Below are 25,510 nucleotides of genomic sequence, written 5' to 3' on the forward strand. Positions count from 1 at the left end.
GTTAATTTGGATTTGAACTGTGGTCTCCTCACTCTCAGCTTGAGCTTCACAGTCGCTCCGTCAGCTCTACCTTCTTTCTGAAAAGGGTGTTTGTGCCTATAAAGTGTCAGAAAGAAACTGTCAAGAAAGGAAAGAAATTGGATTGCAACTACTTGGTGATTTATAGCTGGAAATATCCGAGTGCAGGGAGGAGCTGCTTGTTATTCCTCAAAATCATACCTAACAAGTGCCTCTGACATGCCCAGATTTGCATGAATTTGCAAAGCCAGAAATTCCAGTGCAGCCTGAGTGTCTGGGATGAGCTATTCCAAGTTCAAGTGAAAAAAACAAGCCTGTTGATGAGAGTCTTAGCCTTAATAGTGTACATCTTCAAGATGAAGAACCTTGCCATGGAATGGAGTGTCAGGACTAAAAAAGGTACTTTTTAGACCATTCTCAGAATCCTCCAAGACAGGAGGAAATGGTTTAACTGTTTAATCCCAATGTTTTAAATGCACCTTTAGAACATGGTAGCCCAGGTCCTTATGGCAGTAACTCATCTCTCCCCAGAGGAAATCTTGATGAATTGTGGTTATAATTGTTATAAGTGGAACCTGTAACAAGTTGCTGAAGTACAAAGAGTTTCTTGTTGGGATTCCATACGCTCCATCCCATCCCATTTCTCAGTTTTCTCGCGCCAAAATTAACATTCTTCATTAGTGTTGTGTGCCGTCAAGTAATTTGCAGTCTATGGCAAACCTAAGGCCATCATGGGGTTTTCTTGGCAAGATTGTCTCTTTCCAGAGAGCTGGATTCAATTCCCAGATTGGCCAAGAAAACCCAATGGGAAACCTTGAGCAAGTCACACACTCTCAGACTCAGTGGAAGGCAAATGCAAACCTCTTCTGAACAAGAAAACCCCATGATAGGTTCACCTTAGGTTTACCATAAGTCAGAAACAACTTGAAGGTGCAGACCAACAACACAACCGTCATACTTGTTTGTGTGTCATTGGCTATACTATTGTGCAAGGAGTAATTATTTCAGTTAGCACAGTGTGCGGTGAAAGAATTGCAATTGTTGCCAGGTGTCTTTTGTACTGTGCCAGAACTATAAACAACTGGCAAAGTGGCATAGATGCTGAACAATCAAACTCACTCTCATGTGGGAGATGTGAGATGAACTGAGAGAAGAAATGTGTAGCACAAGCTTTTGTAGACTCCACTCCATTAGATACATGCATGAATTAGTTGAATAGGGCTCACCCTTTAAAATCAACTAGTTGGCGTTGCTCAGAACCCATTCCTGCATCTCTTAGTCCAGTGAAATTCAAAATGATGGTCCATGGACCAGAGATGGTCTATTGGGTGCCAGCCCCAGCAGGTTTATAGGAAAGGAAAAAGCAATTGTATGTAAACAAAGGGCACAGATATGGAATTTCCAGCCCTCAATGGATTTTTTGCAGGAAGAGTCTATTGTTATTGTTAATGGTGTATTTTTGCAGTCCGCCAAGGTTTTCTTGAGTCTGCTCATGCCTCATTCTTATACAAGGGTATTTGTGCTGTTTTGAATATATAAGCAACAACACTTAGGAGATTACCACATGAATGATGCTCTAGTACTGTATTTGTGTAATTTCATTAATGTGATTACAACGGTAGCAATAACGCTATAAAAACACTTATTGCTGCATTACCTTTTAATAGCACAATAGTCCTTGCTTTGTGCCAAATGCTTCTGGTCTCGGTTTTGGAAAAACATATATTATCCCAGCCTCTACCCCCTTTTTTCTCCTGCTTTGTGCGTGCATTTTTGTTTTTGTTTCTCAAATCTCACAATGACAAGATCAGACCAATAATGGTGACATTCTTTGGGCAATTCATTTCTGATGTTTGAGGGTTCTAGAGTTCTCTGTTGCTGTTTTGGTTTTTAGAATTGGTGGCTCTGTAGATAGCAACATGCTCCAGCATCGGTGGCTTCTGTGAAAATCTTCTTCACTAAACTGGAAGCTTTGTGACATAACAGAAACAGGGAGAATGTTTCATGACACACCCACTTGCACAACGTCAACCTTGCAAACACACTACTATGGCTCTACTTAGCAATTTGCACTTGCACCATCGCGTTAATGCAAAATTGTGCAATAATAACAATAGGAAAATTGTCAGCAACAGAGGAGTGCCGACATCGTGCAAAAAGGGAAGGATTCCACTCCAGTTCTATCACTAGCAACTTGTGTGGTAATGTCCTCAGAGTTCAACTGAAGCTACAATATGGTGCAACGATAGGTTTTGACTACAAGAAATCAATGAAGCTTAAATAAGAACCCATGCAAATCAGCCCTCGTCCTGGCTCCTTCATATTAAAGGAGATCATCCATTGGCTATTCTGGCCCTAGACCCTATAAAACCTTAAATGTTTGTTTGCAATGCAGTGCAATTTAATATCTTTATCCTCCTCTTCCCATAAAAGCAAACAAAGTGGCTATTTAAAACAGGCCATACTTGGAACATTCAATAGACAATAAAACAATTTAATGACAACTACTAAATGGAGCAGTAGCAAAAACAAAAGGGAGAAAAAACAGGAGAAGCAGCATCAATGAACACAAGAAAACAAGGACTGAAGGACAGAATAGTTTTCATATGAAGACGAATAAGGTGGTACACGCCAGAGTTGTAGTGAGACAATTTTCATGAGAGGAGGGTTTGGGCATCAGTTAATATTAAGGAGATTTTTATAGATTATAATAGAAATAACCTCATGTAAAGGTAATTTAATTAGAAAGATGGTTGTGAAGCTCCAAAAAGCAAATTTACAGTATTTTTCCCATGCAAAATAGTTGTGCGAACTAAACAACAATGAATGTATGCATACTGTATATTTTGCAATAAATGGCTATTGTGAAAATCATTCTGCTGTAATGATTTGAAAAGTTAATAAAGTCTAATGCTCTGTGACTTCTCTGCAAACGTGTGGAGAAACTGATGAATCACTGAACACCAAAATAGTGTCAGGACATGGTTAAAGTTAAAAATGAATCTGCATATATACTTGTAGATGCATTCAAAATGAGACCTACAGCATAGAAAGAATACATACATGGAAAGGCTTATTTATACATGTGTAATGGTTTAGCAAGTTTATGAAGGGTTAGTGTTGGGGTTTTGCAGGATTTCTACTATATCCTTTCCTAAACCATACTTATAAATGCTCAGCTGAGGTTTTAAATTACTGTAATACTAGAAATTTGGGGATTGAAGAAAAATTGCATTGGGGGCAGAAACTCCTATTTGGGGATGTTGCCTTAATACTCCTCCTTGCTATACTCCTGGTATGTGCCATGTTAGCATCTCTCCGCAGAACTAACTCTAAGGCAAATTTGTCAAGGGGTTTTCTTGGCAACATTTGTTCAGAGGGCATTTGCTTTTGCCTTCCTCTGCGGCTGAGAGAGTGTGACTTACCCATGACCATGCAATGGGTTTCCATGGCTGAGAGGAGATTCAGAGCCTGGTCTACAGATTCATAGTCATAGCTCAAACCACAACACCACACTATGGTTTACACAACAACAATTACAACCAACAATATAAAGCCAATGGATCAAATCCAGTGGATAAAAGGAGACAGTATTTAAAAATTATATAAATGTGAAATAAATTCAAAGAGAAAAACAGTGCAGCGAAATGAAAAAGGTCTTTAATTCTCTCCAAAAGGATGTGTTTTGGGCATGGAAAAATTCAATGGAAGGGTCCTACATGATCCAGCAGTGATCCTAAGTGATCCTTTCTGAAAAGAAGAATTTTGATGGCACTTCTGCATTTATAACCTTGATTTTATTCTTTCCTCCCCAGTTACGTCACCTAGAGCAAAAAACCGGAAGCTGAAACACAAACAGACCAAGAGGAACCATGTTGTCCCTTAGTGCCGCAAAAGGTAAATGAAAACTTCCTGAGCATTTTTATCCAGTCCAAGCAAAGTTTTAAGTATTGACTTACAAAGCATACTTCACTTTGAACCGTGTAAAACTAGTTTGCTCTCAAGTCAGCAGAGGAGGAGAGAGGAGAGGAGTGCAACCTCTCCTGTTTCGGGTGTTGTTGTTGTTGTTGTTGTGTGCCTTCAAGATACACACGCAAACCATTTTAGAAGTTCACAGAGACTCCGAGATGGGGAAACAGATCTTGGAAGATTTGATTTGAAAATGTCTTTGTTTTATTTCCTACCTTTCTCCTGGCATGGGACCCAAGTGAATACCAATGAACACTAAAACCGTATTTGATACCAAAGCTAAAAAATGTATATTATCAGTTCTAGGAAAAATACTAAATTACAACACATTAAAACATAGTAAAAGAATCAAAGCATAATATGCCCCGGATAAAAGCCAAAGACTTGCCTAAATTCTTATTTAAATTCAAAAAGTCTTTGCTTGCTGTTAAGAATTTAACATTTGCCTAATGTTAAATGTTAAAAACTGGGAAATTAATTCAATGAATTCATTTAATTTGGCAAGTTATCATGCCAGCTTTGGGCCAGGCCTTGGGATTTACAAAGTTCACTGTTGAATCTCCTTCAAAAAGGGCTGCATCTGCACATCCACACTGCAGAAATAATCCAGACTGACACCACTTCAGTACCATGGAATTCTGGGAATTGTAGTTTTGTGGGACCTTTAGCCTTCTCTGCCAAAGAGCTATGGTACCACAGCAAACTACAGTTCGCAGAATTCCATGGCATTGAGACATGGCCATTAAAGTGGTGTCAGCTTGGATTATTTCTGCAGTGCAGGTGCAGCCAAGGTCTCTTTTTGTCATTTTGAAGTTGTCTTCCTGCAATGTAGAATTTTTCCCAACTGGACTAAAAAGCTCATAATGAGATTGTACAATTGAATCACTGCATTCTTTCTTCCTGCATAGTCGCAGTCAAGAAGCATGGTCTGCAAAGATCAGTGGAAGAGCACTGGTTTTCCGCACAGAAACCAGGGATCCCAGATGCAGTCTGTAGCATCTGCAGTTCTGATGATCAAGTATCAACAAGCCCACTCATCTCTGCACCCATCTTACATTAAGTGTATAATTAAAACAGGGTGGGTCAGAAGAATGAAGAGAGGGAAGGTAAATAGCAGAATGGGAAGAGTGGAGGTGGAGAAGCCAAGAGAGAGAAAAATAAGGGATAGTTTTAAGGAAAACCTTTCACATAAGTATCCAAGAACCTAGTGCTGTATAATACACCAAAGAATTGCAAAGATGTTAATTACTGTTCATCTCAAATAATATCATAATGTATGTTATATAATAGATATCAGTCCAGTATAGAATTATGGAAGAAGGTTAGTGAACAGAGTGCTCCCCGCAAATACTCCAAGTATTTTTCTTTCATCCATGCACCAAGTAGGGTGGGGTATACAACTGAGCACAAAACTTAGAATCATACAAGTCATTGTGTTCCCTATTGCCATGGATGGATATGAGAACTGGACAGTTAATAAAGAAGATAGGAGGAAAATCAATGCATTTGAGATGTGGTGCTGGAGAAGAGTGCTGAGGACCCCATGGACAGCAAAAAGGACAAACAAATGGGTCCTAGAGCAGATCAAGCTGGAAACCTCCCTGGAAGCCAAGATGACCAAACTGAGTCCAACTTACTTTGGACACATTGGAAAAGACAATAATGCTGGGAAAGGTGGAGGGATGCTAGATGGATGGGCTCTATTAAGGAGGTTATGGGTTTTATGGGGTTGCAGGAATTAAGCAGAGCAGTGGAGGACAGGGATCGTGGAGATGTCTCATCCAGAGGGTCGGCATGAGTTGAGATCGACTTGAGGGCAGTTAACAACAACAAATGGGGGACAGTCTTTTGATTTAAAAGGCCTTTCTGAAAGGGCACCCAAAATACTGCATAATCTTGTATATTATACCACATTATACATTAGAATCCAGTCTAAAACATAAACTGTCCAAATTTCTTTGTTGTACCTTCATTAGATGGTGTTATCCTACCCAGCGAGGAAGACCGGAAGAGGATCATCACTCAGATGAAAGTGCGGACAACACTGAAAGGGGATAAGAGCTGGATCCAGCAGAAATCCGACTCTGAAGATGAATGGAATCACAGCCCATTGTGAGTATAGACATCCACCTGCCCTTTCTGTGGGGTGTCTTAAATTGTGATTTCCATTTGTTTTCCTTGTACTTTGATTTTAATGTTACTTCAGTGCTACTTTTCAATACAATGGTGTGATATAGTGCCTGTGCCTGTGGTACATTGATTTAAGGTTTCGCTGAAGGCTTTACTTTTTTAGATAAGCATTTCCTGATTGATAAATTCCAGCCGCAGTTGTATCATTGCTTTGACATTTATTGCAACTTATGGCATTTTGTTGTTTTAATATACTTCACACTGCTATGAAATACTTGATACGGAGTGGTTTATAAATGCTATGAAGAAATAAAAACCTTGAAGATTTGTGACTTCATTCATGCTATAGTTTCTCCACAAACACAAGTTGTAACTATAAATGTAAATATCAAGTTTAGTTCAAAGCTGTTCTTTTGTTTGCTGTTCCAGAGAAAAACAAAAATTTTCTGGGGGGACGATCCAAAGTAGTTAACAAAATGGACCCCAAACTTTACTATGATCTGTGCTAGGATCATAGAATTGGAAGACACCACAAGGGCCATCCAATCCAACCCCCTGCCATGCAAGAATGCACAACCAAAGCACTCCCAACAGATGGCTATTGGTTTAAAAACCTCCAAAGAAGGAGTCTCCATCATTCTCCGAGGGAATGTGTTTCACTGTCAAACAGCTTTTACTGTCAGGAAATTATTCCTAATGCTTAGGTGGAATCTCTTTGCTTGTAGTTTGAATCCATGTTTTGGTACCATTAGATAATACACTACGGCTAAGATACTGTGTTAGGCTTTAGCTGCCCCCAGCAGATGTCAAGCCCCAAGATGGGCTGCTGTTGCTGCTTACTGGTGCGAGGGGAAGGGTGGAAGGAAAGCCAATTCTAGCTATGAAGTGGCAGCTGGACTCAGCTTGGAGGAAGGAGGAGAGGCAAGGATTGCATGCATGGATGGAGTGTACCCTCCTTTTCCTTCCCCTAGCAGCCCAGATCAGCCATTATCTTCATGATCTGAATTGCTTTCCCCCTTCCCCTTCCTACCAGTAAGAAGCAGAAGCCTCTCTCAAGGCTTTACAGCAGTCTCAGAGGAGAGCTAGAAAGATGCGGAGGTGCATGGGCAGGACACAACACAGGTTAATAGAATAATCCCCTGTGCCTCATCCAGGATGGGACAGATGGACACAAGAGCCAGACTTAAGCACATGTCACTGTCAAGATGCTGATTCAAATTTGTTCACTCTGTGATCAAGTAGCTACATTTCTGTAGCATGAGAGACAAACACTTTGAAATCTGTTCTGGATGTGTTTATGTAGTTCATGCTAGTTCTCATCAGATCGGATGCATTGAAGTGCATTAATTTTGTATTTTTAAAAAGTTTATAGTCTCTTAATATACTTAATAATTTTGTGATTTCAAACTTAACTGATCATCAACTTGGTTGGATCTTGCATGCCCTTTTTAAACTTAGACTTACATTCCTAAGGAGGAGAGAGGTGGAAGAGAGAAAAATATGTAAGAAATACTTAAGAGGTTATATTAATGTATATCCCTTCCTAATAGACATTCGCCACTGAGGACCACTGCCAGATCGCCTCCTGCACCAAGATCTGTGTCACCAAACCGCAGGTACTAATGTGGAATGAATTACATACATCCCACTGCCTTGGGATATGATATTAGAGAGCCAGCATGGTGTGCAGTAGTTTGAGTTTTGGCCTGTAACTCTGGAGACCAGGATTTGATTCCCTGTTTGGCCATGAAGCCAAACCTTGGGCAAATCACATGCTCTCAGCCTCAAGGGAAGACAATGGCAAAACTCCTCTGAACAAATCTTACCCAAAAAACCCATGATTGGTTGCCTTAGGGTCTCCTTGGGGGTCTTCTCAAGTCATAAATGACTTTAAGGCACAACAGCAACACTCACAGGGCAGGCTGGACAGCTGCAGAGAAGATCAGGCTGTTTTCCCCCTCTGCATGTGTTCTGTATTTTACAACTCCAATGAGATTTAATGTCACTTTCAGTTGTTATTTTGTGCCAAAATTGTCCCCGCCATTAAAAAACAAATTTGAGGGCTTGGCAGCTTAGGAGGCACTTCTGAGGACCTGGAAGGAGCAATCCACTGCGGCGTTTGGTTGGATTTGAGGTGAAAAGTTACTGGAAAATCTTGCTCCAAAGGTTTTTGAAAACAGCTAGGGAAGGCCTCTGGAGGCTTCTGTGGGCTTTCATGGGTTGCATTTTTGTGGCCTGCACTTTGTGCACCTCTGTCATATAGGGGATGTTGTATGACAGAGGCTCATTTACACTACACATTTATAGCTTTATAATTAAATGGCATAATTCTATGGCATTTACAAATCTTAGCCAGAGCGTTCTAGTGTTTCACCAAATAGCAAATCCCAGCAATCCATAGGATGGAACCATGGAATTTCAAGAGCAACCTACCCCACATATTTGACATCATGTATCTAAGCTGAGAGCAAATAGGAAAAGTTGGGTGCCATGGCAAAGAACATCATTGTCCTACTCTGGTGTTTTGGCCTTTTGGACAGCACTGTAGATATACTGAAGTAGATGGAAGAATGATCTAACATAGTACAAGCCTGTTCAGGGGAGGAAGCCAGAGCATGAAGAGGCTACTAACTTTTCCAAGAACCCTAGCTGAATGGTAGAATGCACACATTGTTGAATGTTCAGGGTCCATTCTAGTTCTCTAGCATTCTAGTTTCATCGTATTTGGGGTGTGCTTTTCCCTGCTCTGATGTTGCAATTTATTCTTGACTATATTTCTCTCCTGTTCTCCCAGAGTAACCTCTACAGAATCACCTTCCCAAGTAGATTCGAAGTCCTCATTGGCACAAACAAGTCCTTCAAAAAAGTAAGTGTGTCTTTTTTACTGCACCTCAAATTTACCCAGATCTAAGGTGTTGTTTTCTTTTGGTTGTTGTTGCTGTTGTTTGTTTGTTTTTTAGCTTTACATATCTCTTCTTAAATGTGCTTATGCGGCAATTCTCTGTAAAATGATGAAAGATACCAAAGGTCTCCAAAGTCAAACTTGGAAATGAAATTCAGATGTTTAGCAAGTTTGCTTCAAATTGAGATGGGAGCTTTACAAGCACCCACGTTTTTCTCTTGCTCACTTAACAAACAAGCAAGTTGGAGAAGAATTACTGGTTTCCCACACCTATTTTGAGCATCCTTCCACATTCCACAAAATCTGCTTTTGCCGTACCCATCTCCATCTCAAAACAGCTGTTCCCTTCCCTTTCTTTAAACCTGGAGTATGGAAGAGCAAAAGAGAGGAGAAAGAAAGATTTATGTTAGCTGTTGCCTTAAGTAATACATTAGCCGCTCTGATAGCCTTGGCTGAAGAGCGGGGTATAAATAAATTATTATTATTATTATTATTATTATTATTATTATTATTATTATTATTCTGGCACTGAGGGCCACAGGTAATAATCCTCTCAGGAACTCTTACAGTTGGTTGCTGGAACAGAAAGCAAAATTTCCCAGTAAAAATATATTGTTGTGAGCTATCCCTTTTGGAATCCAAAGTATTTTGGGGATGGCTTCATCTTGAATGAACCTGTTTTCTGTAGGAAAGACCTGCTGCTGGTAGAGATGCTTCTAGAACTGTTTGTTGACATGGGTCAACATAACTGCCTGCATTTTGGGATTCTCCTTGAAGAATCATGGAATCCTAGAGTTGGAAAGGACCTCAATGGACATCCAATCCAATCTAACACGCATAAAAATATAACTCCAGCATTTCTAAGAGATGGCCATCCAATCTTGGTTAAAACACTTCCAAAGAATAAGAATTCACCACATTGCTAGCAAGTCTATTCCAGTGTTGAACCAAGTTTTTCCTAATGTTTAAGTGAAAAAAATTATTCTTGTAATTTGAACCAAAAATGGGAGGTGGTTGTGGGAAATGTGAAGACGAACCCTTGTACTTCAAAATGTACCACTACAACAGTGTCTTTAGCAACTGGGAAGCCATCATGTATTCATCTTTCTAGAGTTCTCTGAATAAACCACAAATCCATCCTATAGAGATAACTGTATTGGATCAACCACAAGGCACAAAATACTAGCTTTGAAAGCTTCACTTGCTCCTTCATCTGGTAAAAGATAGATGAAGCAGCTGGTGAAATCTCTTAATCTAGCATGAAGTGTTTTGTGTCTTTTGACCCAATTAAGATAGCATTACAGAATGAATTTTGGATTTTGTTGTATGACTAACATTGAAACATGGATACATCTAGTTAACTATCTGATTATTATATTTCCCCATTTTGTAATAATGTATTTTTCTCCTTTGCTTAGGAGTTCTGCAGCACCTTCTGGATATCTTATCAGGTGAGTAAAAAGTGAAAAGGATACAGTGGGTTGTTGGTATCCATTGGATTTGGTTCCAGGCACCTCCACGGATAACAAAATCCATAGATGCTCACGTCCCATTAAATACAATGGTATAAGTGAAATTGTGTCTCTTATATAAAATGGCAAAATCAAGGTTTGTTTTTTGGAATTTATGTATTTTTTTGAATATTTATAAGTATATTTTTAATACTTTCAAGCCATGGATGGTTGAATCCATGGATACAGAGAACTGACTGTAGAGCATTCCCCAAAGGAACCTGTCCCATTAAAGAGTTTCAAGGGAGACACTCATAGTCTTGGCATGCTCAAAGGCATGTTTGGCAAGGACATGAGAGGTCTTCTCTGATGGCTGGTCCCAGGCGATGAAACTTCCTTCCTTTCATCTTCAGGCAAAATCCTTTATTTAGAAACTGAATGACTGTTGAGGAAAGAGTTTGTATTTAAAACAGCATCACCCACACATAAGGAGGAGGGCTTAGCAGGCTTGGGAGAACTCCAAGTTTTTCAGTCTGGAATTTTTGAATGTAAGAATGTAGACTCATCAGATGCTTCAATGATGCAGGCTTTGTTGTTCTCTATCTGATACGACTGTCCTTTTTTTTCTCAATCACCCAATATAAAAATTGAACGAACTACATAATATCATAGAGTTGGGAGGGGTCTCAGTGCAGGAACTCCAGCTGGAGCATCCCTAACAGGCTCTTTTTGAAGATGTCCAAAGGAGGAGACCCCATCACCTCTCCATTCAATTGATTCCACTGCTGAACCACTCTTAATGTCAAGATGTTCCTTTTAATGTTCAGTTGAAATCTACTCTCTGCTAACTTCAAACCATTAGACCTACTCCTACCCTCTGGGGCACCAGAGAACAAGCCTGCCCCTTCCTTTCTGTTACTGGGGCCCTTGAAGTAGTTAAAGAGTGCAAACATGTCAATGCTCAGTGTAGTCCTGAGCTGGATCAAATAATATATCTGCCACAAGCATTGTGTGTGTTCTTCCAAATGTTTAGGTGGAATTTCAGCAATGCAAGTTATATTTCTGTTGACTTGTTGTGACCCCATTAATTTCATAGGGTTTTCCTAGGCAAGCAATACTCAGAGATGGTTTGCCATTGTGTTCCTCTGAAATAGAGCCTCCAGCATCTGGTATCCATTAGAAGTCCCCCATCCAAATACTAACCAGTACTAACCAGGCCTGATCCTTCTTAGCTTCCAGGATCAGATGTGATCTGGTGTCTTCCTTTTTTTACTCTTCCTTCACTGGGGGATTAGTCCAACATACCTGGAGGGTAACAGGCTGGGGAAAGATGTTTCAGTGTATGTCCCCCACTCAAGCAGCATCATTAAGGTACAATCTTAAACAAAACTTAACTAGCTCAAAGTATTCTCATTAGCCATGGAATGCTGATTGACTGAGAAAGTGGAAAAGAAAGTGGGATGGGACAGTTGAGTAAAGTATCATAGCACTGCGTAGAAACACCCTACAAAGCAAGAATTCAAAAACATAGCTATGTTAGTCTGTAGAATCAGTATGTAGAGAGATCTTGTAGCACCTTTGAGACTAACAGAAGTAGACTTTAGTCTACAAAAGCTCTTTCAGATACTCTCAGAGCTGCTACAAGATCTCTCTACGTACTGATCCTACAATGCAGCATTTTGATGTTGGACACATTCATAGCATTCATACCTTGTTATGAAACCTTACACTGAAGATTACTTACCGTCTCTCTTTATTTTCAGGGGGGTTTTCACCAAGACCATTGATAAGTCTCCTGCTTCCAACACAACATCCAATGGCTCACCAAAAAGGTTTGTCTTATAGTTTTCTGGCATTGAGAAATGGTGGGTAGCTTTATCTAGGCAGTTTAAGCTCTATGTTGTAAAGATACCTGCGGCCAGGAATAAAATAGCCTAAAGACTGGTGTAGTGGTTTGGGTATTTGATTGGGAGTTGGGAAGACCAAGGTTCAAATTCCTGCTCAGCCATGGAAGCCCACTGCGTAATGTTTGGCAAGTCGTACTCTTATTCGAAAAGAAAGGGAATGGCAAACCTCCTCTGAATAAACCTTGCTTATAAAAATCATCAAGCTCCTAAGATAGGGTTAGCATAAGTCATAAGAACATTACTACAATTGCTACAATTAAAGATAGGGACCATTGCCAAAAAATTGAAGCATTGATACCAGAACCTGGAAATGTTACTTTATTGGATTCTTCTCTAGCAAATCCTACAGCAGCCTTGTGTGTCTGTCTATGAGTATGAGTGAACTGCAAAGCAAAGCAAAAAGGGGGGAGCAGATAGGCCTCCTTCACCCCTATTCCAATCATGTTTAAAATGCATAGATTTATAAGTTTTCCCCCCAAAAAATGGAGGAAGGTGAAAGGAGATAAAAAATACTTGGATGCATTTTGAAGGGATGGTTTCACACAACTCTAGAAGGTTCAAAATATTTTCGTTTACTTATGCAAGACTTACCTGAGCTGGTTGTTTCATTTCACATGGACATATTGTTAGTTTTGCATAAAAAGTTTGCTGAAACATGTTGAACTGCTCTTCTTTTTTTGTGATATAGGAGCCTATCCCTATCATTTCTATGTTATTTCTGCCTCTGGCAACAATTTTCTGTTGAAGAGCAGGAAAACATGTACGACATTAATTGAGGTATACTTGTAAGGTCATGAACACTAAGAAGCTGCTTGTAAAAATACCTGATAAATTGGAAGGCTGAAGAATTCCATCTGTCATGCAGCACCATGGAGAAGAATATTGCCGCTTCTGGATGTCTGCTTAGTTCTTATGCTGGGCACAGAGGAGGGATGGTTTACTCCTTTTTTTTCTCTTTCTTAGCTCACCTGCTAGTAGTTATGTTACTCACTTGCATGGAATTCCTGCTTTCCTATGTCCACCAGGCAAGTGTTTAAATACAAGGTTGTTTAAAATTAACTAATTACGTATTTCATTTCTCATGGAATGACTTGGTAGAATCTGGATGCACATATCCCCGTTATATACTGTCTAGGAATTTTTGTGTGTGTGTAAGTCAAATTGTTTCTGGCTTATGGCAACCCTAAGGTGGCCCTATCATGGGATTTTCTTGACAAATTTCTTCAGAGGGGAATTTGCCATTGCCATCCTCTGAGGCTGAGAGTGTGTGACTTGCCCAAGGCCATCCACTGGGTTTCCATGGCCAAATGGGGTATTCAGACTCTGGTCTCCCGAATCTTAGTCCAGTGCTCAAACCACTAATCCACCGTGGCTCTCTACACCACACTGGCTTTCTTGAGAAAATTAGCTTTAACAATTAAAACTGAGCATTTTGGAGGTTGAAGATGAGGACAGGTTGGAATATCCTTGAGGTTCTGATAGCTATGAATCCAAAGAATAAGCCTCTAAAACAGTGGTTCTCAACCTTCCTAATGCTGCAACCCTTTAATACAGTTCCTCATATTGTGGTGACCCCCAACCATAGAGGAGAGGTGACTCGGTTCCTAAGACCATCGGAAATATGTGTTTCCTGATGGTCTTAGGCCACCCCTGTGAAAGGGGTTGACCCCCAAAGGGGTCATGACCCACAGGTTGGGAATTGCTGCTCTAAAATATAGAGACTGGCAGTTCCATTTATGGACTACAAAAAGTTATGTAGTTGAAAAAAGTAACTTTCTCAAGTTCTGATGCATGGATAATCTCTCTGCACTTTCATTCTCTTATTATAGCAACCCTACAGGAAAAGCACTCCTGTTTCTTTAGCTCTCTGACTACCTCTGGCTGTGTTCTCTTTTCAGTGCCAAGAATACTACTAGCACACCCCGTTTCTCCCAAGGGTACAAAATGACAACCGATGAATACAAGAGATTGTGAGTACAGTATATTTAGGGTGCTCATTTAAGAGAATCAACCTGATTTACACTTACCATCCAGAATAATATGCAGATTGCAACATGTCTACTGGTTTCACTTTACCTCAAATTTTGTTATGCAGTTCCTGACCCCCATGAACATACAAAAATGTATGTTTTAGATAAAATGCATACAAAATTGCATATTTTTGGTTAATGTCAATATAAAAATGAATGTTTGGAGAAAACGCATACAGTGGGTGAGATCCTAGATCACAGTCATGGAGCATAAAACTCTTCCAGGCGTTATTCCTCTCCCTTGATCTCTCCATGTTTTTCATTTACCATCCTGCATCTATCACCAATACAAGAACAGGAAGATCAAAGTATAACAACAATATGTTCACCGAATAATAAAGTCTTCTTTGCAGGATAAAAACCTTTATTGCCCTGTTTCGGTAAGGTATGATTGCTCTGGTCTACATCTAAAGTGCTCCAGCTGATCTTTTAATGATCAGGAACAGAGATGTCACTCTTCACTGGTTTTCTTCTCAAAGCAAGCAACAAATGATTTTATCAATTTTCTTTCCACTGCAAGAAACTCTTCAGATATCACATATTTTTTGGAGCCTATTCGTAATATGGGACTTATTCTGCGCAAAATTCGCACATGGTTGCTTTACACTAAACCCAGCATTTTCCACATAGGAGACAGGATATACTGTGCAGAAAATGCTGCTTTCTTTGCATATCAACATGTGCATTCTCTGCAAAACACCCTACAGTGCTGCCCAATACTACTATCTAGTAGTAGTACTTGAACGCCTGACACATGCATGCTCACTGTGCCTTGTGTATATGTATTTTCTGTCTTTGGGAGAGGTAGGATTGCTGCAGGGAAGTGCAGCTTTTTTGGTTGCTTTTGATCTTAAAATATCCCTCTCCTTTCCGGACCGTGATCCAGAGCTCCCTACAACATTAAGCGGGAACTATCAGATCCAGGAGATGTGGAGCCATCCGTTTCCCCAGATGAACAAAAGAAAAGGTATTTTGTTATTAATTGTGCCACAGCACTCTGAATAGAGGCACTGGTACAGATGCTTCATGTTAAATTCTGCATTTAGTTTTGTTGTTATAGTATGCATAATTTTGATTTATGCTCCAGTTTTATTCAATGAGCTCAAAAGAACATACGTAGCTGTCCTTCCTTTCAACTGTATTATATCACTAACCCTGTGAGATAGGTCAGGCTGAGAGCTATTGGTCCAAATTTATGTAGTGAGTTTCATAGCTCAATGGGGATTAAATTTCCCACCCTCAGACCGACACTCCCAGACCACTACATTATACTACACTAAGTGTTTTAAGATAGTATAAGAGTTTTTTCCCCTCTCTTTTAAATAGTCACTGACTTCCAACTGTGGTTAGCTAGACTTGCTGTATTTGGGGGCCTTTCAGTTCATTCTGCTGGGCTGGACTTTGGGCTTTCACCCTGGTGAAAAGAGTCCTGCCCTGGTGGCACCACTCACCTGCCATATTTGACTGAAAATATACATGGTTGGTCATATTTGTTTTGCAAATTATTGAGTTCATGAAGAGTGTCAATAATAGGAACCTCTATTTTCTGAGGACAATAGAGCATCATGAGCAATATGCTCTGGTGCAGGGTCCATCTGCCTACGCAACTGGGGACAGATCTAAGATGTATCCAAATCTCAATCCAGTATCTCAGTTGGTGCCACATAATCTTTCCTGAGTTCTGGAAAGTGATACAGCTTCCAGCTGACATGACTGGATGTTCCTTCCAGATTCTGGGATATAAATCCCTGCTCCCAACTGCCATTAGCAATAAAGAAGAGGAGAAAACCCTAAGTGGTTTATGAAAGAATTGCAATGTATTATGTATGTTATACAATAATATGCAATAGAAATTAGCCCAGAATATAGAGCCAGCATGGGATAGTGGTTTGAGTGTTGGACTACAACTCTAGAGACCAGGGTTTGATTCCCTGCTTGGCCATGAAACCCAGTGGGTGACCTTTGGCTAGGCACATGCTCTCAGCCTCAGGGAAAAGTAATGACAGACCTCCCCCAAACAAAACTTGCCAGGAAAACCCCATGATAGGTTCACCATAAGTCAGGAAAGACTTGAAGGCACACAACAACAACAATAATCAATAGTGGGGCAGTTACTGAAGATAGTGCACACACACCAGAAGACGCCAAACACTTTTCTTTCCTATGGGTTCATGAGGGGGACCCTCCCTTTTGGCATACTTTTTTGCTGTTCTTCTAATCTTCAAGCCCAACTATCTGACCAAGCCTTAAGAAAATTCCCTCCCTCTCTGCTGTCTTCTCAAAGAAATCACACATCTAATTCTGCCTAACAATACAGTGATGTGACACATTTCTTCCAGTTTTAGCATATCATGTCCTTGGACAGGAAGCTTTCCTGTTTTACTTAATGTGGCAAAGGTAAATGCTCTCAAGTAATGAATTCTGAAGATCTAACCCATTAATTAGTTTCTTTAAACTCTTCTTTTAATTGGGTAATTTAGAAAGTTGGTGAAATCTCTAGAGATTTAGTAACTGAACAAGTTAGTCAACAGAATAATTCCAAGCTTTGGGCTGTAGGCAATGCATATTAACACCTTGCAAATTTAGAAACTAGTAGTATCACAAACCAATTGCCCTAGAACTTAGTTCTTTCCCTTTTTTCTCAGGACTGAAGCTGCAAGCAGTGTGCTCAGGCGAACCGCCAGCAAGGAGCGTTCCTATGTCCTTTCAGCTGCCAAGAAAAGCAATGGGTAAATTTGAAGGGAGGAAATTGGAGGGTGGGGGTAACAATGGAAACAAAAACCAAATGTTAGCAGAGGATTAAGGCCTAATATAAAGCCAGCCGGTAGTGTACAACACTGACATTGTGCTGAACCCAGTATGAAGCAAGAAGTGGAATAGAATAAGTAAGTGTCATTCTGTTGGAAAGAGTCCTCTATTTGAAGGGCTGTTCAGTCCAAATCCAGTTTAAAGAGAAAAGGGTTTAGGAAGGAGAACAAGGATCATGATTTTATCTAGGAGACTGAGCGAGTACATAAGTTCACCCGGCTGTAGTCTGTCTCAGTCTGTCTTTAATACCCTGTCTTTATGCTAACAGATGGCACTTAAAGTGGCTAACAGTGAGAAGATCAAATAAGAAGAAAGGCAATTAAACCTAAAAAGCTGATTAAAATAAAGCACTAACATAGTTATTTCTTCATAGGATCATAGAGTTTGAGGCCATCCAATCCAACCCTCTGCCATGCACACAATCAAAGCATTCCCAGCAGATGGCCATCCAGGCTCTGTTTGAAAACCTCCAAAGAAGAAGACTCCATCACTCTCCATGGGAGTGCGTTCCACCATCAAACAGCTCTTACTGTCAGGAGGTTCTTCATAATGTTTAGTGGAATCTCTTTGCTTGTAGTTTGACTCCATTGCTTTGTGTCAAGGAGTTTATCACATGGGGTTTATCCTGTGCAGAAATGGGATTTAAAATGGAAAAATCCCACAAAAGCGGGATCGTTTTCACACAGCGTCACAGGCTTTGAGCATTGATCCAGCACTAACCCACACAGAAAGTGGACAAAATTGCCTACTTTTTACTTTCTGGATTCTCTTGAAAGTAAAAAGCAGCCGATTTTGTTCACTTTCTGTGTGGGTTATTTTCGCGTTAATGCTCAGTGCCCTCGATGAGTTTGAAAATGATCTTGCTTTTGCGGGATTTTTCTGGGATTTAAATCCCATTTCTGCATGGGATTTGGGCATGTAGCCTCCTGTGTGATAAATTCCCTAGCACCTGGAGCAGGAAAAAAACAAGCTTGCTGCATCCTCAATATGACACCCATTCAAATATTTAAACATCCATGCCATCCCTTAACCTTCTCTTCCCCAGGCTAAACATACCCAGCTCCCTATAGTATTTATTTCCCATGGAGCAACTGAGATAGGATGTATATCTATTTAAATTAGATGTTTTTGACTTCACTTCCTACAATCACTAATTGTTGGTTATGCTGGCTGATACTTCTGGGTATTGAAGTCTAAAATATCTAAAGGATCAAAGGTTGGGACTACTGCTGTAAGTAAGAGCTTCACCAAGTACTCAAGTATCCATAGTGTTACTAATGTGTACCACACAAAAATGGGAAGGGAAACAGGATTTTGTGGTGGGTGGTGATAGTGTTTCCATCTGCAACTTCTGCTCACTGCCTTATTAATAATGCTCCAGCAATGTTAAGCTTGTCATGCATATGCATTTTGTGTGTGTCTGCAGAAATCTACCACAAGAGGCACCATCCTTCATGGCCAAGAGGTGAGTAATGAGATGACTCCAGTTCTCCAGAAATTATGCTGAAATAACACAAATCCAGGGCTTAAGACCTTCTTTCTCCTGGATTCCTTGCTGAAAGTCAGGGTGGATATTTTCAATTGTTTTAGACTGCAAAGAAGGCACAGATGTTAGTGCAAAGATATTAGTTAAAACTGAACATTGACAGTTAAGCTACAAGAGTTAAACCAGTTTGTAAATATTTTCAAAAAAAGGTTTAAACTTGCAGAAAATGTGCAAATATCACCAAGAGTAATATTAATAATACTAACAGCAACAAAAACTATTATTATTATAATTATTATTATTCAGAGACATAGCCATGTTAGTCTGGAAGATCAGTATGCAAAGGGATCTTGTAGCTCCTTTGAGACTATCAGAGCTAATGACATTGTAGCATAAGCATTCGTAGACTTGGCCTACTTCTGTATGTCATGCAAAGAAAAGCAAATTGTTAATTATTACTTTTTTCCCCTGTGAGAGTGGAGAGGTGCTTATAGGATTGTGTGCCTCAGATGCTCAAAATAACATAGGTTGGCCCTGGTCATTGTACTCCATTGACCTACGTATGGGTGTGCTGAAGGATGATGTTGGTCAACATCTGCTGCTTCACTTCATTGAAATGTGCTGGACTTATCCTAGTGCAGTGATAACAAAGCTTTCCGATTATATAATTGCATGGGTCAGGCTAGTATTAAGCAGGGATCTCATTTCCTGATCCCAGACCCCTGCAGTCGACATCTTATCCTAATACATTGGATATTGCCCTTTGTACTGCTTCTCTTTGAAGTGTATGCCTATGCACTCACTGTCATGTTGAGTTTGTTGCTGTAAAGTTGGAGTTGGCTCTGCCATGGGGTAAGCTGCAGCAGCCATCCCAGGCATCTGATTTGGGTTGCCAAAAAAGTCTAGCAAACAGAGAAAAATAAGAGAAAAGCATGTAGAACCACGTTAAACATCGTATTCTAGAAGTTAAGTGGATAGAAAGGGAGAGACAACGGACTTCACATGTTGGCTTATTTCCTTCCTGAAAGGACTGATGCAGAAGATGACACTGGCCCACGCTCCAGAAGTCAGACCGTGCCGGCCTCAGCGTGGTTCAGTAGCCGTGGGAAGAGGTAACACGTTTATTTAAAAGATTTTAATCTACTTTCTACAGTGTGCTGCCTTCAGAAGCCAGCTTCCAAGGTTATAATCCTTCCCCTGTACAATTACAAGATTACGAAACATGAACATGCAATTACAATTTAATAGATAGCAACAGCCATAGAAGCAGAAGCAGCTAAATGCCAAATGAAGATTGTAATTTATAGGGGTGGTGGTGGGTTTTTTGGGTTATGTGACCATGTTCTAGAAGAGTTTACTCTTGACATTTTGCCGGCAACTGTGGCAGAGAACTGAAGATGCCAGCCACAGACGCTGACAAAACATCAAGAATAAACTCTTCTAGAACATGGCCACATAACCCGAAAAACTCATAAAAAACTATGGATGCTGGCCATGAAAGCCTTTGATGTCACATTGTAATTTGTGTTTCTTCAGTCGGTTTTTTTTTAAAGTCAGTCGTGGTAAGGCTTATGGAGCAAAGAACCTCCCCAAGCAGAGAATCTCAGTGTGGTAGGGTTAAGACTGAGAAAGCCTTGTCCCTGGTAAACAGATTCGCAGTCACTGGACCTCTAGATATTATGGACCTCAGCTCCTGGAAGGCCCAGCCAATATAGCCAGTGGTCAGGGATTCTGGAAACTGAAGCTAACAACATCTAGAAAACCAACAGGTGAGAACCTCTTTCCTGGTATTTTCCAGTTTTGGCTCTCACTGATGCACCAAAGAGTAGGGACTCTTATGTAATGTTGGGCAGCTCAGAAAGACATAGGCTGTCCTTCAGATAATGTAAGGGAAGGGACAATTATGATGATGGTTTCACTCACAAATCAAATTATTACTATGTATTTATCCCTGTAAAGCACATACAGAGTGAGTGTGGTGTAATGCTTTGCCTTTGAGCATTGGACTATAACTCTAGAGACCAGGGTTCAGATCCCTGCTCAGCCATAGAAATCCACTGGGCGACCTTAGGCAAGTCACACTCCCTCGGCCTCAGAGAGAAGGACTGGCAAAAATCCCTCTGAACAAATCTTGTCAAGAAAACCTCACAATAGGCTTGCCTTAAGGTTGCCATAAGTCGGAAACAATTTGAAGGCCACCAACGACGGCGACAACATAAAGCACTATATAAAAATTATGAAGCAGTACAGTATCTAGCTCAGATGTTCCTAATATAATAGATATGATACAAAGGAGAAGAAAGTGGGAAGGGAAGAAGAGAACAAGTAAATTCAAGTAACCAGTTGCTGGAGTTATACAATTCAAGTTTCAATAGTTTATATTTGTATTCTGATGACAGCAAAATATGGAGTTTCTTTCCCTCTCGTTTCTACTAGAGTCCCCCAAGGAGCCCCAAAATTTGCTTCAGACAGTTTCTCCGCCCTCCAGAGCTAGGATCCAGCCTTGTTGTATCCTGGCCACAATCTTAGCAACACCATCTGCCTACCAGATTCCTTTTCATTTATAGATTTTCCTTGCACCCTGTGCTGGAAGTGCAGGACTATGTTTTTAAATGTTTAATTTGCTTAAAATGATGGTACTGTTGCTCCATTTCAGGCACTGAAATGTTTTGCACTGGCCCTAATGAAGTGATCCTGAGGCTTTTCAATTGTACAATTGTGTGGGACAGATTAACATCAAGCAGGGGTCTCTTTTCCCATCCCCAGACCCCAATGAACAGAACTTTTCTTAATGCATTGTGTATTGTGCAGGGAAGCAGGTGATGCTTTGAAAAAGCAGTGAGTCTTTGCTGAATTGACACAATTCTGTTGAACTAGAGCTTACAAGAGTTAAATCTGGGGGCTACAACTCCCAGAATCCCCTGGCCAGCATGGTCAGTTGCCCAGCAATTTTTAAAAAAGTTTATCAGCCCTTCCGAGTGCCATGTTGCTGAGTAATTATCCTGTCTTTTGACTTTCCTTTGCAGTATCAATGTGGGGAGCAGAAGTCAAGCATCCAAGCCTACTGAACCCTCATCCACATTCAACCACTTTGGTTCCACAGAGAGCAGGTAGACTGCATGATGAATGCCTTTGATTTACCAAGGAGTGCCATTCTCAGCTCATGGCAAGGCGGAGCAAGGGGAGATGTCTTTCAGGCACTATGAGCTTTTCCCTTCTCAAAAGTCCATTCAATTGGCATGAGAAAGACCTGCCAACTGGGCACCACCAGATGGGCTGGCAAGGGTGATGGGACAGAAAAGCCCTCTGCCAAAGGTGAAAAGAAAAGATTTAACCCTTCTTGTTTGCATTGTGTCCAAATATACTTTAAAATATCATTATTGTTTTTCTTTCATCTTTTTCCAGTACCAAACCAGATCAAGAGAAGCATAAACTGATTTCCTTGGAGGAGTCTACTTCTCCTTCAAAGGGAAGGTAAAGTCTGGGTGAAACTCATTACATCATTACTTGTGATGTACAAGCAGACAGACAGGTTGTACAGTTCTCGATCTTATTTCTGCTTCCGTTGCCAATGTGTTTGGTGGAAGGAATGTGAAACAATCTAGGGTACTGTTCTAAAAAAAATATCTCCTATTGCACAAGAAAACTGGTACCAAGGAAATGCTTCTCCCTGATCTATCCAGCAAAATGCATTACTTTGCATGGCTGTACAGTGCATTACAGAAAGTGATGACACACCCTTACAAAGACTTTGACTGAAGAGATTGACGAAGACATAAATTGGCATTGCCTGTGGAGCGAGATGGCACTGTGGACCAAACCAGCATTGGCAAAACTGCTGTAATGAGAAAAGTCATTACAAAAGTTGATGAAGAAAAAGCCATTTTTGATAGGTGCCAATGACCCCTCTATCTGTGGTGCAAAAGGAGTGCCAGATGCAGCTCAAAATGCTTGCGCAACATAGATAGATCCAATCCAGCTAGATGTGTCTTTATGGCTGTATTCACTGATGGAGCAGTCAAGTAGTTGTTTTCAATAATATGCAGGTTGAGTTTCCATTATCTGGAATTGTGAAATCCAAAATATTCCAAAAATTAAAACATTTTTCATAGATGGCTGAGTTAGTGGCCCCTTTGCTTTTTGTTGCTTCAGTGTGCACAAACTTTGTTTCATGCAAACAATACAATAAAAATATTGCATGAAATTACTTTCAGGCTATATGTATAAGAGGTATATGAAACATAAATGAAGTTTGTGTTTAGACTTGGATCCGATCTCCTAACATATCTCATGATGTACATATATGCAAACACGGGTATTCCAAAATCAATCCATAAAAATCTGAAATCCAAAACACCTCTGGTACCAAGCATTTTGGATAAGGGAGACTCATTTTATTTTGATTTTCTATTGTTTTCTTTTTTTCTTGTCTGTTTGAGAACTAACATTGTTACTGAGCAAAGCAAACTGCACAAACACCTGTTCTACTGCACATGTTCTTTTCCTAGTGCACAAAGTGTAACTAGCTCCATATTAGAATAATGGTCCGAGCAATCAGTACTTTCCAACTTCCTTTATGCTTATTTTCACAGTGAAAGGTATGATAGAACATCCCAGACTGTGCCAAGTGCTGAAACGCAAAGCACCACTTTTTCTGAGACCAGGTAAAATTCCTTCGGTAGTTCTGCCTCATAGTGTCCACTTTTTTAGTATGTACCTACAACCAGAACAGAACTTTGTGCCAACACAGACCAGAACACAATTGTTTGCGGTTCTCAACATTTTGTGTTGCAATATGTAATTTTTAAAAACTGCACAGAACCGTATGTTTATTAGAAGGATAGGCACACAAAAATGTATATCAGGGGGAAATATATACTTGCAAACCATTATACTGGGGTGAATACTTATAAATCTGCACAAAGTGCAAAATGTATGTATGTCTATATGTACATCTGGAGAAATATGTATGAAATGCATGTGAATCTTCATTAGATTTCTTTTTGGGATGGCCAAATTTGTAAATGAATGCAGAAAGACTCCAAAGCAAACTTATAATCAGAAAATTAGAAATGGAGCAAAAGTGAAATTGACATGTTCCCACAGTCCAGCTGTAAAGTGCTTCATATCTACACTGTTTCACACCAGCACCAGAAGAAATAAACTCTCATTGCCATCCATATTACTTTTCAATGAGTACTCCCATACATAGGTACTAGGAAGTAAAACCCAGTGAATTCACCGGGATTTCTTCCTAGAAACTGTGTTCAAGATTGCATCGATGACGCTGATGCTGGGGCAGGGGACACACATTTCCACAACTTTCTTCAGTTTGATGCCTTACAGACGTGTTGGACTAAACTCTCAGTTGGTGAAGGAATGGTAAAATCTACCTTTGTCATACGCTGGGTGTAATGTTTGTGGCAAATTCCCTGAAGGCACCAGATCCCATCTGATCTTATAAGCACCTGTATAGGGGCCCACCAAAGAATAAAAGGTGAAACAGGATACATTTCAAAGAAAGGCAATGTCAAACCACTTGTGAATATTCTTTGCCTAAGAAAACCCTATGGAATGGTTTGGGTCACCATAAGTCAATGGTAACTTGAAGGCACAATGTTTGTGGCAGATCTGTTCCTTGAGCCCAGCTAGATTTGTTACAATATTCTAGACTAAAAACATTATCACATGCAGCTTTGAAACCACTTCTAAAGTTTGAAAATAGCGCCTTTGGCGATACTTACTGCACACCGTCATCTCCATTTCGTGCATTTTTGTCCCAGTGTGGTTAAAATGCATCTTGTCATTGAGAGGTAACCCCCAACATATGGCTTTCCCAGTATATATCTATATCTATAGATATAGATATATTACACACACCCTGAAAAGCATAGGGCAGGTAGTCAGGGTTAGGAAGGAGTGTGGAGGAATGTGGAAAAGAACATGAAGCCCCTATTTCAACTATTGACATATGAGAGGGCATGCTTCAAAACAAGTATATGTCCATTTCACCCTTACTGGTGCAATTGCAGTGAGAAAGGGGCTTGTGTGATAAACTCTTTAGTGTAGGTAGCCCATCCCAGGTTTTCTATCAAGTGTCTGGCCTGGGACCTTGGACAGAAAAGGAACTAAGAACAATAAAGGCTGTATCCTTTAAGAATCTGGTGATCTACATTATTTCTTTCATGAACTCCAAGCTCTAAGTACAATTTTGGTGTCCAAGTAAAAATTTCCTTTACCTATAAGTAAATACATTAAAAATCCAGAATGGCTTTCTAACTATGCATGTATGCATCATGTACTGAGATAACAGGAAAACAGTGGTCCAAAAAAGAACAAATCCAAAAGGTACAGATTGTTGTTGCTGGTTATTAATCTGATGTCCTTTTGCTACCCACAGCTGGGAAACAATCAAGCCTAAAGATGCAATTGGAAATCAAATTTCGCAAATTCCTCACATTGTCATCTCCCCAGAGGCAAGCCCAAAGAAGTAAGAATCAATTCTCCATGTGTACTTCTGTGTTCCAACACAACTACCACCTTTGATCACCCACAGCGGCATAATATTTTTCATGGGTCAAGTGAGAGGGCACAAAAATGTATGAAAGTCTTTGAGAGCTCCAGATTTCTTCTTCAGGCAAGCTGTTATAAAAAGTGTTGATCACATGGGAGGAATTTCTCTTAATTGCAAATGAAAAGAAAGTGGGGCCAGAACGCATTCACATGAATTCACTAGTTCAGCTAATTTACATTAATTCAAATTGCATTCGAACTGGCTTCCCATTGCTCAAAAATATCTTGCCGTTGCC

General features: G+C 40.1%; 1 protein-coding gene across 6 annotated transcripts in view; it reads left to right on the forward strand.

Moving 5' to 3' along the window:
- ZNF185 (zinc finger protein 185 with LIM domain) overlaps nucleotides 1–25,510 on the forward strand; it is a 61,101-nt gene that overhangs the window by 15,200 nt on the left and 20,391 nt on the right. For 5 of the 6 annotated variants that reach the window (XM_089536562.1, XM_089536557.1, XM_089536561.1 and 2 more), the window contains exons 2-16: nucleotides 3,834–3,915; nucleotides 5,964–6,099; nucleotides 7,668–7,733; nucleotides 8,912–8,983; nucleotides 10,438–10,470; nucleotides 12,234–12,302; nucleotides 14,276–14,347; nucleotides 15,294–15,374; nucleotides 17,053–17,136; nucleotides 18,642–18,680; nucleotides 19,730–19,813; nucleotides 21,728–21,811; nucleotides 22,107–22,175; nucleotides 23,294–23,365; nucleotides 25,102–25,191. In XM_089536562.1, coding sequence (XP_089392688.1) covers nucleotides 3,891–3,915; nucleotides 5,964–6,099; nucleotides 7,668–7,733; nucleotides 8,912–8,983; nucleotides 10,438–10,470; nucleotides 12,234–12,302; nucleotides 14,276–14,347; nucleotides 15,294–15,374; nucleotides 17,053–17,136; nucleotides 18,642–18,680; nucleotides 19,730–19,813; nucleotides 21,728–21,811; nucleotides 22,107–22,175; nucleotides 23,294–23,365; nucleotides 25,102–25,191 — 1,076 coding nt within the window. In that variant the 5' untranslated portion in view covers nucleotides 3,834–3,890. The remainder of the gene's footprint in view (nucleotides 1–3,833; nucleotides 3,916–5,963; nucleotides 6,100–7,667; nucleotides 7,734–8,911; nucleotides 8,984–10,437; nucleotides 10,471–12,233; nucleotides 12,303–14,275; nucleotides 14,348–15,293; nucleotides 15,375–17,052; nucleotides 17,137–18,641; nucleotides 18,681–19,729; nucleotides 19,814–21,727; nucleotides 21,812–22,106; nucleotides 22,176–23,293; nucleotides 23,366–25,101; nucleotides 25,192–25,510) is intronic. The other variant, XM_089536560.1, reaches the window with a different exon arrangement.

This window comes from Sceloporus occidentalis, unplaced genomic scaffold (genome assembly GCF_023333645.1).
Source record: "Sceloporus occidentalis isolate IW3139 unplaced genomic scaffold, rSceOcc1.0.p SCAF_8, whole genome shotgun sequence".
NCBI lineage: Eukaryota > Metazoa > Chordata > Lepidosauria > Squamata > Phrynosomatidae > Sceloporus > Sceloporus occidentalis.